A 17797-nucleotide genomic window follows, 5' to 3' on the forward strand; every position below is an offset into this window, starting at 1 on the left:
AAAGGGGAGGGCGAGTTGGGCTTTGGTTTGGTTTTGATTAGAGGAGATTATGTACTGGGATGAGCCATAAGAAGAATTAGGATTCATTTCAGGATAGAGGTGCCTTTGCTACCTAGCCTTCCAGTAAGATATGATTCAGCTCTCATCCAAGCTTTGTGTTTCACAGACTTACTGAGCCCATTAAAGAAATGGAAGTCTCGCTATCTGATGGAGCAGAATATCACCAAGTTGCTTCGGCCTCTGTCTCCAGTTACACCACCCCCTCCCAGCTCAGGCTCAAAGAGTCCCCAGCTGACCACACCTGGCCAGACTCACCCAGGAGAAGAGGAGTGTCGAAATGGATACAGCCTCATGTTCTCACCAATCACATCTCTTACTACTGCTAGTCGCTCCAACACTCCTCTGCAGTTTGAGGTGATTGGGGTTTGGTTGTTGGGAGTGATTGATATGAAAATCACTGTTTATACCTTTTCATTTCAAATATAATATCATTTCAGATGTTTCTTCTTCATTCCTAAGAAAATCGGAAACCTAGGGTCACTATGGGCTGGTAGGTGGTAGCCTTCTGTCTTGGCAGCCCCTGTTCTTGCCAGAATATTAACAGTGCTGTTAAGATCCATTTACCTTTCTTTTGCCATTCCATCCTTCAATCTTAATTTTAGGTAGTAAGTATGCAGGATCTTTATCTACTGTCTGTGTTAGTCAAAAGAGGTGTCTAGGTGCCCATGGTACCTATTAGTTTCATGAGTCTGGGAACTCAGACTACACTGTAGGTGTATGTCTAGATCTCAAGCTGTGTAAAGTGTTTTTCCCAGGTTCTGTGGTACCTCCACTGTGGCCTCAGGGAAAAATGGGCTTAAACATTTGGGGTATGGCTTTCAGCAAATCTGGGGGTTTTTTGTGTTGTTGCTCATTTATTTTTCCCACTGTGGGTGATTTTCCCTCCTTGTTATAATGTATTATGACTAAGAAGTAGACTAGAGGCTAGTTAACATGCATTCATGGTTGGATTTCATTAAATATGTGTATTAGCTGTTCTTAAAAAATGTTATACTCAAAAAAAATGTTATACTCAATTATTTCAGTATCCAACTTCACATGGCAGTCACGAATATTATCCATGTGTTTTAAAAAACTCATTTTTGCATGTTGCTTTAATTAGACGGATGTCTGTTGGAGTCAGAGACTTGATCCACCCACTAAAAATGTCCACATCTCTGGATGTTCTCTTGATTGAGTTGAGTATCTTAGCAGATCGAGTTGTGCTTGAGACTTCATGAGTGTGTAACGATGAACAACACCTGGACTCTGAAGGAGTCTAGCAACTGAAAGCAGATCGATGTGCCGTTTTATTTCCAACTCAGTCCAGCATTTACTTCCTATAGAGCAAACCTTTCTAGATGGGAAAAATCTTGGTTTCATTTGTTTTTTTCTAGGGAAATTATCATATTCCTATGCTATCCTTTTAAATCAGATATTAAAGAAGAATTCAGACCTATCTAACTTTGTCTACTTAACAGTTAAGCTTTCAGTTAGCAATTAGAATTTGATTGTAAGGTATCCTAAGGAGAAATTGTTCCTGGAGTACAATCATTTATAGGAATGGACTTGTACCTTATCATGACAAGTTTCATTATTATTAATTACAGAAATAAGAAGGTTATACATTTTCTACCCTTGATGCATTTTTAATAACTATAAATGCTACGTAAATGAAAGGTGTTTTAAGAGAGAAAACGTAAGTTATAGTGACTCTTGGTCTGAGCATAATGTTAAAATACCAGGAAGCAGGTTGGCTCATCAGTGAAGTAAAGGCACTACCAAGCCTAAGTACCTGAATTCAGTTCCCACATAGGCATAAAATAAGTAAATGTAATTTTTAAACAATAAAACAAGCAACTAATGGGCTGAAGAGATGGCTCAGAGGTTAAGAACACTAGCTGTTTTTCCAAGGGTCCTGAGTTCAACTTCCAGACACCACATGGTGGCTCTTAACCATCTATACTGAGATTGGTACTCTCTTCTGGCATGCAGGTGCACATGCAGGCAGAACACTGTATAAATAAGTAAATAAATTTTGGGGGTTGGAGAGATGGCTCAGTGCTTAAGAGCACTGTGTGTTCTTCCAGAGGACCCCGGGTTCAATCCCCAGCACTCACATGGCAGCTCACAACTGTTTTTAATGCTAGTTCCAAAGGACTTGACACCTTCACACCATTGCGCATAAAATAAAATTAAATAAATTAAAAAACAAGAAGTGACTAAAGACATAGCTTAGCAGTAAAGAGCTTATACTGCTCTTGCAGAAGACCAGAATTCCATTACCAGTGCCCAAATTGGGTGGGCCACACTGCTCATAATTCTACTTCCAAGGGATGGAACTTCCTCTTGTGTCTTCCTCAGGCACATCGACCCATAAATTTTTTAAGGTGAGTTAAAATATTTTAGATGCTAGTAAATAGCTTAGCAATTAAGGGCACTTGAAGGTCTTGCCAGGGACTAGGCTTTGATTTTCAGCACCCACATAGTGTCTCATAACCCTCTAACTTCAGTTCCAGGGAATCCAATGCCCTTTCTACCTTCCACAGACAGTAGGCACCTGGTGCACAGACATTATATGCAGGTATAACACCCATCCGTACATAAAATAAAAATGGAAAAATAAAATAATTTTTAAAAAGATTATCAGGAAGGAAAGAAATATATTAAATAGCAACAATTCAGATTAGTGATTATAAAGTACTAATTTAATAACGCAGTGTCACTGTTCTCATCATTACAAAAAAGCGTCACCATCATTCTAGTCTTTGTCATCCTTCTGACAGCAATGGTCTTTTTCTGTATTTGAGTACAGAAAGGTTGGTTTGCAAGTTTTTTCTCATCGAAACCAACAGTTGGGTATTGGCCATACATCTGTAGTCCCCACAGTTGAAGATACCTAAGTTTGAGCCCACTGTGGGCCACATTAGCAAGATCCTGTCTTTTAAAAGGAAATAATACATTGAAAGATGGCATAATACAAAATTTACTTCTATATTGTTTTTTTTTTTTTAATATGGAACTCTTATTTGGGAGAAGAAAATGTTGAAATGAATTTTCTGGTAAAATTTAAAAATATATATAATATATGCTAAAGTGGTGACTGAGTTAAGAGCACTGGCTGTTTTTCCACAGGACCCAATTTTGAAGTCCCAATAAACCCACATGGCTCCTTACAGCTATCTGTAATTCATTCCAGTCTTTTGGGATTTAATGCTCTATTCTGCCCCTTCTGGGCACGACATGCAGGCAGGCAGGCAAACTGTTCATACACATAAAGTAAAAAGAGAATCTCAGAAATTTTTTTTGAAATATCAAAAAGTGTGACAACTAAAACTAGCTTCAAGTGCAGAGGGAAAAAAATCTTTTAACAGTAAACGTGTTCAGGATATATCTAGTGAGGGGATGAGATATACAGTCAAATAGAATGAGGAGAAAGAATCTGGAAGAATGAAAACTACTTGAGAGAACAAAGCATTCTTAGTCTTGCCTTTCCCTTGTTGTGTGCTCTCAGATCTGTACTGTACTCTGTCTTACACAGTCCCTAGTATGCCTTGTCCATCCAGCATCCTCTCTATTGAACAACATTCGCTATCCAAACCTTGTTTTGCTGAAGCACCTCTGTATAACCTGCTATATATATCATGGCGTAGCTTATGTCTGCTATCTGGGCTGCAGTTGTTGATAGTCTGTATATTGAGAACCCTCTCCTTATCCCAGTGCCTGAGTACCCTGATTCCTTGTCATAGCTGCTATCATTGCTTTCTTGTTGCGGTTCACACTACCCCAACAAGAGCTCACTGTCTAGTACCCATATGCTAGAAGGGTACTGCCTCAGCTAAATGTCCTGTCCTATGTATCCTATGTAAGTCACAGAAGAAATTTACATATACATGATACTTGGGGGAGAGGCTGTTTGTTTGTTTTGTGGTTTCTAAAGTACACCTCTGTTAGAGGTGTTCAGGTCTTTAACTGTCATTTGAGAGGAACTGGCAATCTCCATCTCTTGTTAGTTTCCAGGTATAGCCCTTGATAACTGATAGCCCTGAAGTTGGTAAGAAAATGAAGAAAGACTATGATCAGAGGGGTTATGAGGTGAAGAAACAGTTCTTTTAGGAAGAATAATGGGTAGGGTGCCCCCCTTAAGAAATACTGTAAGTCCCCTAAAATATAAAAAGGTGTAATAACATTTCACCTAACTCTTTCCTGAGTTCTACTTGAGATGTTTACGTATAGGATAAAACATTCTTAATTGCTTTCCAAGACAAGAAGCATTTAGCAAACCAGTTTGTCTATGGAGATGAGTTCTACAGTTAAACACTTCACCATGAATGCCTAACCACCTTTCACTCCTCCCTCTAAAAAGTTGTCACTAGCACTCATGCTTGCCTTTACTTCTGTTTTGTTTTGCTTTTTTTACTCAAAGAAGATACATAACAAGGTGCTTTTCCCTCCTCTAGAACATATCCTCCCCTGAGGGTTCCCCTATACATAGGCCTGGGTCACTATCACCTGAGGTAGTTGTCACACCATTTCAATCATACATGGAGGATCAAAGTGAGTGTACATGAGTGTGGTTCTGAATGTGTGGGAGGGCTAAGAATCTGAGGGAATGGGGTGCTGGTCTGGGGGGCAGCCACTCATTCACAGCAAGTAGGATGAATCTTCTTTGTAACTGTTTGCACAGGATCAGGGGATTAGACAAAGGAAATTAAGTAGCTGTATATATGTTGTGGTGGCTTTTGTTGTTGTCATTTGGGGGAAGAAGGCTGAAGAGTCACTAAAGAAGATAATCTTCAAAGGATGCAGATTCTGTGTGTGAGAACCTTGTTAGAGAAAGTAGTGAATAGCGGTGTCCATAAAGAAGGCAAGTAAAGTTGGTAGACACTGTCTCAGTACCATGTCAGCAACATACTTTATTACACTGACAGTTCTTCATAACCAGGAATTTGGGCTTTGTGTGGTACGTGAGCAGCTTCCTTAGGGCATCCAACTTTCTCTGGCTTTCCTTTATTTTCTCTGGAGTGCCTTGCTGGGTATAAATATTCAGGAAAGCATAAGCCCACATTCTGGGTTACAAGCCTTTATTCTACAGTGGCTCTGATACAGTTGTTGTATCCTTTTAGGATATCAACTTGAATGCTTTTCTCAGAAACCCTCCTGCTATATACAAAGAGCCAGAGTTGAGATCTCTTTAGTGTTAGCTTTTAATATAAGCTTTAGACAGATGTAGTAGTTACTAGTCCTGTAAATCTATACGGAACCTTTTTTTTTCTCTCTCTTAACAAGAAAGTTATAATCTCTGTACCTTTTAGAAAATAATTAATCTTTAATCCCAGTCTGTAAAATAATCAGGGCCCAACTCCCTAAGAACTAACCAAATTCTGAACCAGTAGGACTTTCTATAGATTATGAAACTGAAAAGATTGTATTCTACTGGTTTACTGATGATTTCCTGGGTATACATTTGTTGGGAAAGTATAGGTTGCTCTGTTCTTGGTTGCTAAATATTCCAGTATAGAAAGGCTTTGGTACTTGACCTCGTATTTGGGTATCTGGTACCTTCTTTGGAGGCAGTCGCCCTAGTAGAGGAAATCTTGGTGTTAGAAGATGAAGATAAGCAATAGTAGGTGGGTTGTCGCTGGTGTGTCAGCTTTTGCCATACTCTTCAGTGATAGACTTCAGCAGTCCTTTGATACATTGGTCGACAGCAAAGGACACAGAAAAAAGATGAGCAAACAGAAAGTTGTGTAAGAAACATAGTTTTAAGATGGAAGTGAATGAAGAACAGTTTAATGCCCTTTAATGCTACTTACCTACTCAATCAATAATTCACGTGCTTGGCTTTTCAGCTAGTTTCTGCTTCCCCCCCACCTTCCCTCATGAGCTTCCATTGATATTTAGTATTGTATCACACCAGAAGCCAGCAATTTAAGACCTTTCTGTAGTGTGGTTGGGACTCAGATACACTCCTGCTGCACCGCCATCCTCCAAGTGCTGTCTGTCATTGACCAGCAGTCTGATGTTGGCTGAGCTGGCAGAGTAGTCGTGTTTTCACAGTTGTCTAATGCCAGCTTCCCCAGTATTCTCATCCAGAAACACTGAGATTGTTTCAGTAATCTAGAGTATGGATACTTTTGCTCTGTGGGATTTTACATATGTTAATTTCTACTTCCTCTTGTACACCTGTGCCCCTTTACTCCCTTCTTTCCCTTTGACTTTTTCCTTTCTTTCAGCTTTGTCACCGAAAAGACCTGGATTTGACAAAAGTGGGATATCCAGACTCCAGCACTCACAGCTGCACTGATAGGCCTTCCCTACTCAACTGCAGTCGTCCTGACCTGGCTTCTCATCCCTCTGTTGCTCCCACCTCTGAGACTGGCTTCCCAAGCAGGAGTGGAGATGGCCCTCAGAGCTTGCTGAGAAACTCAGACCAGGCGTTTAGGACAGAGTTCAACTTGATGTACGCCTACTCCCCTTTGAACGCTATGCCTCGAGCAGATGGACTGTATAGAGGGTCCCCCTTGGTGGGGGACAGGAAGCCTTTACATTTAGATGGAGGATATTGTTCCCCTGCAGAAGGCTTTTCCAGCAGATATGAACATGGCTTTATGAAAGACCTCTCTCGGGGATCCATGTCACCTGGTGGTGAAAGGGCCTGTGAAGGAGTCCCATCTGCTCCTCAGAACCCACCACAAAGGAAAAAAGTAAGTATTCATGTTACATAGGGCCTCTTTAAAAGAATATTAGCCAAATAATTCATAATTTACGAAGCTCCAGTGTGTAGCACATGTCCTGCACTGTGATATGAGCTGTGAAAATTAGGTCTTTTATTTAATCACATTTACTTCTTTGGTTTATGTTGGGTGGAGGTGGGATATGAACATGCCAGAGGCACACATGTGGAAGTCAGAAGATGATTTGTAAGAATCAGTTCTTTCCTTCCACCATGTGGGTCCTGGGTTGAACTTGAGTCGATGGCATTGTTGGCGGCCACTGCCTTTATCAGCTGAGATATATCAGCCCCTGAGAAGTAGACTCTGTTAGTACAGCTGGTAAGTGATCTGAATGCCAGCAGGACTGTAGTGTCATCAATAGAAGAGTACTGTGTATCATGAGTAAGGCCTTCCATCTCCAGCAACTCAAATACAAGTACAGCAAATACCCAGACAGGCATAGTAGCTGGCACCTGTCTATGATCCTAGCATTCTGGAAGTTGAAGTGGGATTTCAAATTCGAAACCATCCTAGGCTTTTTAAACACAACAGTTTTTTTTCTTTTTATTAATTACACTTTATTTACTTTGTATCCCCCCATAACCCCCTCCTGATCCCACCCTCCCTCCCTCCCCCTTCTTCACGCTTGCCCCTCCCCAAGTCCACTGATATGGAGGTCCTCCTTCCTTCTAATCAGATCTCATCAGGAGTGGCTGCATTGTCATCTTCTGTGGCCTGGTAAGGCTGTTCCCCCCTCAGGGGGAGGTGATCAAAGAGCAGGCCAATCAGATTATGTCAGAGGCAGTCCCTCTTCCCATTACTATGTAACCCACTTGAACACTAAACTGCCATGGGCTACCTCTGTGCAGGGGTTCTAGGTTATCTCCATGCATGGTACTTGGTTGGAGTATGAGTCTCTGGGAAGACCCCTGTGTTCAAATTTCTGGTTCTGTTGCTCTCCTTGTGGAGTTCCTGTCCTCTCCAGGTCTAACTATTTCCCACTTCTTACATAAGATTCCATGCACATTGCCCAACAGTTGGCCATAAATCTCAGCATCTGCTTTGATAGTCTGCAGGGCAGAGCCTTTCAGAGGCCCTCCATGGCGGGTTTCTAGCTTGTTTACTGTTTTCTTCTTCCTCTGATGTCCTTCCTCTTTGCCTTTCGGGATGGGGATTGAGCATTTTAGTCAGGGTCCTCTCTCTTGATTAGCTTCTTTAGATGTACAGATTTTAGTAGGTTTATCCTATATTACATGTCTATATGAGTGAGTATATACCATGTGTGTCTTTCTGCTTCTGGGACAGCTCACTCAGGATGATCCTTTCCAGGTCCCACCATTTACCTGCAAATTTCATGATTTCCTTATTTTTCATTGCTGAGTAGTATTACATTGTGTAGATGTACCACAATTTCTGCATCCATTCTTCAGTTGAGGGGCATCTGGGCTGTTTCCAGCTTCTGGCTATTACAAATAAAGCTGCTACAAACATGGTTGAGCAAATGTCTTTATTGTATACTTGAGCCTCTTTTGGATATATGCCTAGGAGTGGTATGGCTGGATCTTGAGGAAGCACTATTCCTAGTTGTCTGAGAAAGCGCCAGATTGATTTCCAGAAAACACAGCAAATTTTAAATAGCTATTATATGCAACTGAAAGGCTAGAACACTGAAAAGAATACTGAAAGCTCTGTTAGTAACAAAACTCAGTTTGGGGCTGTTTTCTCATACAGATGAGGTTGCTCATTTTTTTTTTTTGTTTGTTTTGTTTTTTGAGACAGGGTTTCTCTGTGTAGCTTTGGCTATCCTAGACTCACTTTGAGACCAAACTAGCCTCGAACTCTGAGAGATCCTCCTGCCTCAGCCTCCCAGAGTGGTGGGATTAAAGGCATTTGCCATCATGTTTATAATCCCAGTGCCCATTTGTGACATTGAGGCAAGAGGATTGAGAAGTTCTACAACAGAGGCTGGATTGCTGGGTCAAAAGTTAAAAGCATATAGTGCTCTCCCAATACACACACACTTAATTACTTTTTGGAGCATTCAAGGCAAACCCTAACTGCTTAGAAATCATATTTTGTGTTACCACAGTGGTTTTATAATAGGGGAGTTTCCCGTTTTGCGCATTAGAAAACTGAAGCTAGTTGAATATCTTGCCTTTAATGGCAGCTAATAAATGAGGGGCCGAGGCACATTCTAGTTGTTAATGTGCTAGACTGCCTCCTAGATTCTGCATTAATGGAGCTTCCATAGAGAATGGCGTTAGTGAATCCTGAATTACAGTGGTGGTAGTTGCTCCAAAGGAGTTGTTTATATGTTAGCAGAAGGTAGTTTAAGAATGAACAAGAAGGAGCCGGTGCATGGTGGCACACAATTTTAATCCCAGCACTCCGAGAGTACAGAGGCAGGGCTCTCACTGTGAGTTCAAGGCCAGCCTGGTCTACAAAGGCTGTCCAGGATAGCCAAGGCTGCACAGAGAAACCCTGTTCTCGTAAAATCAGAAACAAAACAAACAAACAAAAGCCAAGTCTTTTATTTGAGAGGTAGGAATCAAGAAGTGGTAGGTTTAGCCACATTTCAAACAATGAATTAGGAATCAGCCAACAAATCTAGTTGAAGATGTAACTGTACAGTCAGTGTGTGACACTGCACTGGGATGCAGATGGGTACAGACAGTTGCCTGCAGTTATGATACCAGGCAGAACCAGGAAGCAGGTATAGAGCGCAGTGGGTAGACCAGACCTACAAGAGCTTGTCATGGCCTGAGGCTTATACCTAATGCCTTTTCTAAAAATCACAAAACCTAAATGCCTCCCTCCCCATCTATGATTTGGTTGTGATAGTGACTTGTAGGTGTTTATTAGGAATTAACAATGCTGAGTATCCTGTGTGTGACAGTTTCACAGAAAAACTAGTTATAGCTTCATTGAAATAGAGCCTTGTGACTTTATTTCAATTACAAGTATTAATTATCCAAATTTATTAACTTTTCTCCAAGATTATATATATATAAATACACACAAAAAATTATTTTTCCTGTTATTTTTGTGATATTTCACACTTAGGCATAAAACTAAGAGGCCCTAGGATAGGAAAAGAACACTCTAGCACACAATAGGGATAATGATGGAGACTCAAAGCTTTCAAATAAATAAGATGAGAAATGTCTTTGCGTTTCTGGTTTCATTTGTTGTATATACAGGTAATTGAAGTTAGAATTTGATTCAGAAATATTTCTAAAATACATTGGGCACCTGTGATATGCCAGGTTTTTGTACTAAATATTAACAACAAAAAACCTAGGATTAGGTGACTGGAGAGATGGCCCAGCATGTAAGAGCACTTACTGATGTGTCAGAGGACCTGAATTCAGAACCGGACACCTACATAGGATGTACAAATAATAATTATTCCAGCTACAAGCCATCTTTTATCCCCTTCTTCCCTCTGAAGGCACATTTATGTATGGGTAAATAAAATAGTATTTTAAAGCCAAGGAAAGGCCATTGAGATGGCTCAATGGATAACCAACCATACTTCCTGCTAAGCCTGACAAATCTTAGTTTGATCCCCAAGACACACAGTAGGAGGGAAACCATTTCCTGGGTTGTCCACAATAATAATAATAGTAAATGTTTGTTTTGGATTGTTTTAATTAAAGCTAAATAAGCTTATATGGGATATCACAAAACTGTATTCTCAGGACCTGGGAGACTGAAGTAGGTAGATCCTAAGTCCAAGGTCTAAGTATAAAATTTTTTAAAGGACAAATAGACCTAGGCATGGTGCTTCTTGACTGTAAGCTATGCAAGCGCTTGGGAAATGGAGTAGAAATTTGAGACCAGCCAGGACAACATGAGACTTTCTAAAAGAACCCAAGTCTTCCTTTCGAAAGTAAAATACATGCCAACAAGATAAAATAGCAGGTAAAATTCCTAACCATGGAGTCTGGCAACCTGAGTTTGCCACATTTAAAAAGCCAGTGCCAGGGCAGGAAAGATAGGTTAGCAGTTAAGAGCTACTCTTCCAGAGAATCCAGGTTCAATTTTCAGCACCCAAATGGTGGCTCACAGTAGTCTGTTACTCCATTCCTTGGGGATCTAACACCCTCTTCTGACCTCCACCAGGACCAGATATGCACAAGATGAGATCACTCATATATACAGGGGGAAAAAAATGAGATTTCCTTTTTTTTTTTTTTTTATGCCAAAGCCAGATTGAATGTCTCAAGTCTATAATCCCAGCCTCAGTGCTCAGAGCAAGATGCAAAGTAGGAAAATATAGGAACCTCCCTCAAAAACAAGGTCAAAGAAGAGAACCAACTCCTGAAAAGTTGTCCTCTGACTTCCCTACATACATCATTGTATGTGGATGTACATACAAAAAAAAAAAAAAAACTAAAAACTTAGTAAACTTAGCCAATACCTTGATTTAACTTACAGATTAACCAAGAAACAAGATTCTCTAGTAGGTTTAATAGGCAGTAGAACATAGTATTGGTTGGACAGGAAGAGGGTCTTGTACAGGTTGTTGAAGTATATAAGCGAAATATTTCTTCTTTTAATTCTTTAATACTTTCATTTCTTTATATGTAATACAAACAGTCCTTAACTTCACTGTATTTTTTGAATTTTGAGTATTATGAGGAATCCTAAAATACTGGCTTTTTTTCCTCTTGGTGATACTTTATTTATTGTGGGTTTGTTTTTGATGTAGGTGTCCCTAATGAATGAAGAACTTTTATCCAGGATACATAAGCATTCCATTTTTCTGCCCTGATTCTTACAGGTGCCCCCATTGTTGGATATAACTATTAGTAGATGACCAAGGTAATAGAAATCTCACAGGTTTCTCTGAAGAAAGTAAAAAGATAGATACAGTCTATTCAGCACCATTCTTCAGAAATGACATTTAAAATATTCTTTTTGTTCTCACCAGTTTCTGACAGGTTTGAATCTGTAGCAGTGCTCAGATCTCTTTTGTATCTGAAAAAGGTTTTTCTGTATGGGGGCTGGAAAGATTCCTCAGTGGTTAGGAGCACATGCTGCTAATCCAGAGGACTGGTGTTGAGTTCCCACCACCCACATCAGATGCCTCACAACTGCTAGTAACCCAGCTCTCCAAGGGCATTCCAACTCAGGCACCTGCACTCAGCATGCAAAGATGTACACACATAGATAACAGTTTCAAAATATAGTAATGTTTTGTCATGATTGGTGCCTGCTTTGTTTGCATAGCTTGCTACTGCTTTACCCACCTTTTCTTTCCCCTCTTGCCCATAATGACACTGTTTCTTTTTTATATCTAGGTATCCTTGCTAGAGTACCGCAAACGGAAACAAGAAGCCAAGGAGAATTCTGGTGGGGGAAGTGACTCTTCACAGAGCAAAAGCAAGTCTGCAGGAACTGGGCAAGGCAGCAGTAACTCTGTTTCTGACACTGGTGCCCATGCTGTGCAGGGATCCTCAACCCGAACCCCCTCATCCCCTCACAAAAAATTCTCCCCATCTCATTCCTCTACGTCTCATTTGGAGGCGGTAAGCCCATCAGATTCCAGGGGCACTTCTTCTCACTGCAGACCTCAAGAAAACATCAGCAGTAGGTGGTAAGTTTATATTATCTTTATAATTAAATTCAGGTAGGAAGTATATTTGGATCTTTTCCAGTTTTACCTAAAATGTTTAGGAACACTTATCTAAGCCAAGCAGCCAATTTACCATCTGTCATATTCAGCTAGTTACTGTAAGTCACATCCTCACCCTTCAGAGTCTTAGTGGACAGTGTGTAATTGTGGGTGCCCATAAGCTATTAGAGAGCTCTTGAGTTGTCTTAATTTATATGAAAGGTAAGTAAACCGGCCCAATTGCGCACTCTCTCCCTCTTTCTCTCTTTGTTTCTTTTTTCTTTCGTGTGTGTGTGTTCGTGTACATTCGTACGTACATATGAAGATCAGAGGGTACTTGCAGGAATCTGTTTTTCCCTGCCACTATGTTGGTTCTGGAGATTGAACTTGGATCTTCAGACTTGGTAGCAATCACCTTTACTCACTGAGCTATCCTGCTGACTCCAAGTTTCTCTATTCAAGAGGAACTCTATTTATGTATATATAGCATGGAATATCATATGCAGAGCAACAAAATGTTATGAGTATTGAATGAGATAGAAATATTATTTTTGTTTTCTTTTGCAATTGTTGAGGCAAGGTCTTGCTCTCTAGCCCAAACAGGCCTTGAATTCTTTGATTCGCCTTCCTTTGCTTCCCAGTTACTAGGATTCTAAGTATGCATCACAGACCTCAGCTAGGGCTACAACACTCAGTTTTTGGTTTTTTTGTTTTTGTTTTTGTTTGGAGGTGGGATGGAGGGTACATTTGGGGGCGCAAGATCAACATTGGGTGTCTGGCTCTATCACTTTTCACCTTATTTTATGAGATAGGATCTCTCACTGAACCTGGAGCTCACTGATTAAGCCAGAATATCTGGCCAGTAAGTTCCAAGGATCCTCAAGCAATGGGGATCTTTAAATGAGCCTGGGAAGAGACAGGTCTCAAATTATTACATTGATTAATCTAAGAATCCTATATTAAACTATGGTGTTTGTGTCGGGAACACAGCTTCACAGGAGAAGCAATTTCACAATCAAAACAATTTAAAAGTTATTATCTACTTTTCCCTGATTACTTTCTTCCTGTCCCTACTTTTATACATTATATAGTTTGAAGCAGAGGAAATGCCTTGTTTTCAAGATGTTTTAAGAGACTGTACTGCACAATCTTTGTCGTGGTTGTTTCACATTCTTTTTCTTTACTTTCTGTGCCTTAAACTTATGCTCTGGTACCTTTGCAGGATGGTTCCTACATCAGTTGAACGACTCCGAGAAGGAGGAAGCATCCCAAAAGTTCTCCGAAGCAGTGTGAGAGTCGCCCAAAAGGGAGAGCCTTCTCCCACATGGGAGAGTAACATCACAGAGAAAGAGTCAGGTGAGCCAAAGTCTGAAGTTCACAGCAAATGTTGGGATAAGTGAGTTGGTTTCTGGCACACTTGGGTTCTGCTTTATGCTAGCTTCCAGTTCAGTCTTACTCTTTGGCTACAGTATTCATGAGATCTAGCATTGCTTGCTCTCTGTCTGCTCTTTTCCCAAGGGATACTTTTCTGTAACTCTCATCTCCAAAGTTCCGGAGCTCCACCTCCATGAAGGATGAAGAGAAAGAAGGAGACGAGAATAAGATGAGGCATTTAAAATTTAGCGCATAATTAACCACTTACTTTGCCCTTCTGGCATGCTGCGCTCATTTATCACAGAGAGCGGCACGTGTTGATGATAACGTTGATCATTTGATTGAATGATGTCTATTTCCTGTGTATTCTGAGAAGCCAAGTTGTTTCTTATAATGCCTTCCAGACCCTGCAGATGGAGAAGGCTCAGAGCCATTGAGCTCAGCACTCTCTAAAGGAGCAACTGTTTACAGCCCTTCCAGATACAGCTACCAGGTAAGTCAGGAAAATGCTGGGCTCTAGGGAGATGGTGTCTGTGGAGTTTAGATGCTGTGTTTCTAGGTGTGGGCATCTGCATAGTGTCTCAGTAGCCCTGTAAGTCAGTCGTCTGCTTACCCCAGAGATCTCAGTAAAGCAAATGAGTTCATCAGAGACAGCCGTTTGACTGCTTTTGGTATCCTCTAAAAAATGTTTTTGGAGGTCCCAGTGAGTAAAGACATTTGTAATTAAGCCTGATGACCTGACTGTGATCCCTAGAATCCGTACACTGGAAGGAAAAAATAGATTTCTTCTGGTTGTCCTCCGACCTCCTCATTAGTTGTATAGCTCATACATACATACACACACACACTACTTTTTAATGTGAAGAGTAAAAGTAGAATGTTATAAGCACTTCAAGCTGTTGAGAGGACTATGTTAACTTCTTTGTGCTTTCTTCCCAACTCTTCCAAGCTCCTACAGTGTGACAGTCCACGGACAGAATCACAGAGCCTCCTTCAGCAGAGTTCGTCCCCCTTTAGAGGACATCCCACCCAATCTCCAGGATACAGTTATCGAACTACTGCACTGAGACCTGGAAACCCTCCCTCTCATGGTTCTTCAGAATCATCCCTCTCTTCTACGTCCTACCCCAGCCCTGCCCACCCTGTATCCACAGACTCGTTGGCCCCATTTACGGGGACTCCAGGGTATTACAGCAGCCAGCCGCATTCTGGAAACAGCACTGGCAGCAATCTTCCAAGGAGGAGCTGTTCTTCAAGTGCTGCTAGCCCTACCCCACAGGGCCCCTCGGACTCACCAACCTCAGACTCGGTTTCTCAGTCCAGCACAGGAACTTTGAGTTCCACCTCCTTTCCTCAGAACTCTAGGTCGTCATTGCCATCAGACTTACGGACTATCAGTCTGCCCAGTGCTGGGCAGTCAGCTGCCTACCAGGCCTCCAGGGTATCTGCGGTTTCCAATTCACAGCACTACCCACATCGTGGGAGTGGGGGTGTACACCAGTACCGACTCCAGCCACTGCAAGGGTCAGGAGTCAAGACTCAGACAGGACTTTCCTAGGGCTTCTGGATATGGGCAAACTGAACTTAATGAGCCCATAGCTGCTTCCTTCCAGCTGCCTCTGGAACCAAGGCCGAGCATATTGCTGGGGAAGAGGGGTACAAGGTGCCAGAGGAATGGATCTGGTCGGCAAGAAATGAGACTTGTGGTCATGACTGGCCTCCGGCCTTGGAGAAAGATGTAAATCTTGTCTGAAGCAGAGACTATAAAGAAGTTTCTCCCTGCTGTTAAGGGTACATTGTTAACAAGCAAATGGTGTTTCGGTTAGTAACGGTTCTAAGTGCAATGACTTGTGTTGAAGCCTATGTCTCCCATCCTTGCCTGTAGCCTGTAGTCACTTGTGCAGTAAGGACATCTTTTTCAATAAAAAAAAAAAATTTTTTTTTTTTCCTTTTCAAAAGAGAGACGTGGAAAGAGCCAATCTCAAAGCCCCAAGCCATCTGAGTAGTATTAGGGTTTTATGCACTTAAGAAAAAAAAGGTAGGTATGTAAATGTTCGCTGTGAGACAACCATTCCTAAAGCAGGTGCTTGGTCAAGGTATGTTCACTAGGAGTGCTCCCTACCTTTGTCTTAAAGCCACCAGGACATGTGCAGGGAGAGGAATGCTTGGCGCCTGCTCTGACTGAGGCTTCCCTGGCTCTCTGAGAGGAGCCGGTGGTCAGCTTCTGGTTATTTGGGAGCAGATTTGGGGTAGATTGAGCTCCAGCTGCTTCCATCCCACTCCTTCCCACATTGTTTCACAGCTTAGTAATAGCCCTGTGAAGTAAGTAGAGAAGTGAGGCAGGCCAATTTAGGAAGGATTCAGTGGTCTGGGGAATCTTTGAATTTTAATTTTCCTATACCCAGTTAATCAGGAGTTGCCTTCCTAAGAGCAGGACAGCCTCCCTGACTGAGAAGCATGCACTCATGACTGCAGGGTAAGAATGGGACAGATAGGGTTGCAGAGTGGCACCGACAGGGCTGTGATTGTGTGTGGGGCCTGCCCCACGTTTCTTTGGGGGATGCTTATATGACAGTGGGCAGGTCAGAGAGTTAACAAGTCACCCATACCCCTAACACTGTTCTGACGAGAGACAAGAGCAGACTGGCTTCTCCCCATCAGTGCATTGTGCCTGTTGTACACCCCTGGAGGAGCCCTGAAGCCGGCCCAGGTGGGGTACACAATCTTTTTAAATTCCATATGGTTGCCAGCTTATTTCTTTCACTTGTTTACTGTAATACCTGGCGTGTTTTTATTTATCTAATTTTGTATTCAGCTATAACCATGGTAGGGTAGTGAGTGTATGACAGTGTGATCCCTGGTGCTGCAGTGGACCGTACTTCTTTTGGACAAGATATACTGTGAGTCTCCCTCCTTACCTCTAATCTGTTTTCTTTCCCATTCCCTAGCCTCTTTCATCTCCTTTTCTACCCTGACCCACAACTATCATATGCACAGTCTTCTCTCTTTGTGTGTGACTGTTACAAAATTTCACTTTTCAAAATTGAAATCAGGTGTTTGCTCAAATGAGGGGAGATTTTTTTTTTGTTTGTTTTGGTTTTAGTTTTTTGTTTTTAATGCTGAACCCTCAGCATAGTACTTTTCTTTTTGTTGTTTTCCCCAAAAACCCATCAGTCTGGGAGAGCATTGGGAGTGGAAATCATGTTGCCTGGGATGCCGGTTTCTTTGTATATTATATAAAACGTATGTAAATGTCTCTCCATTTGGGCTGGGGTTTGCAGTCTCCCCTTGGCTCAAAGCCAAAGGGAGAGGCCAGCGGGCAGGCGGCCCTCACCCTGCCTGGCACGTGCAGAGACCCCAGCCACTCTGTGTGGGCAGGGTGCTGTCAAGACCAGACCTCTGGGGGGGAGGGTGGGGGGAGGGGGGACTCTTGAAAGGGAAGGAGCATTGCTTCTTCCTCAAGTGGAGTGTTTACACCTTGCTGTAACATTTGAACTTTCACAAGAGATGTAATAATTTTGATAATAAAATTCTTAACCATAATCATCACAATGTTAAGAATGTTTTGTTCAATTCTGGAACATCACTTTTTCTGATTTAACATTAACTGACCAAGGGCAAAGTGGACCCATGTCCAGAGTTGATCTTAGTAGTTACCTTGACTTACCTTCCTCTGGGTATCAATCTATGATTGATATCAGGCCAATGTTAATGCAAACCTGCAATATTGGAACACACCTTTGGAAGCTAACTTGACTTGGAGCAGTGTCCTGTTGTCTATCATTATTAGTTACACGTTGACGTTTCTCATTTAAAGGCAAGGTCAGCCATTATTTGTGATAGTAAGTGCAGATTAAAATGGAATTGGGTCTGAACAAAGCAAGGTCTCTTCTCTCCTAAAGCTTATGTTCTAGGGAAGAGATAAAAACTAGTATGTAATTTTAATACTTCCATGTTATTGCACTGTTTTCACCAAGATGAAAATTTTTTTCATGAACCGTGCACAATATGTTTTCACCAAAAGCATAAAGAAGGAAGCCCCTGCCTT

The 17797-nt window shown here is 41.6% G+C and overlaps 1 protein-coding gene across 11 annotated transcripts in view; it reads left to right on the top strand.

Annotated features, from left to right (window-relative positions):
• Positions 1–17292, top strand: part of Setd5 (SET domain containing 5) — an 80998-nt gene extending 63706 nt beyond the window's left edge. For all 11 annotated transcript variants that reach the window (XM_060383897.1, XM_060383900.1, XM_060383901.1 and 8 more), the window contains 6 exons: positions 167–414; positions 6276–6746; positions 12062–12357; positions 13598–13731; positions 14154–14242; positions 14699–17292. In XM_060383897.1, the coding sequence (XP_060239880.1) occupies positions 167–414; positions 6276–6746; positions 12062–12357; positions 13598–13731; positions 14154–14242; positions 14699–15307 (1847 nt within the window). In that variant the 3' untranslated portion in view covers positions 15308–17292. The remainder of the gene's footprint in view (positions 1–166; positions 415–6275; positions 6747–12061; positions 12358–13597; positions 13732–14153; positions 14243–14698) is intronic.
• The last annotated feature ends 505 nt before the right edge of the window (positions 17293–17797 follow it).

The sequence above is a fragment of the Meriones unguiculatus genome, chromosome 5 (assembly GCF_030254825.1).
Source record: "Meriones unguiculatus strain TT.TT164.6M chromosome 5, Bangor_MerUng_6.1, whole genome shotgun sequence".
Lineage (NCBI taxonomy): Eukaryota > Metazoa > Chordata > Mammalia > Rodentia > Muridae > Meriones > Meriones unguiculatus.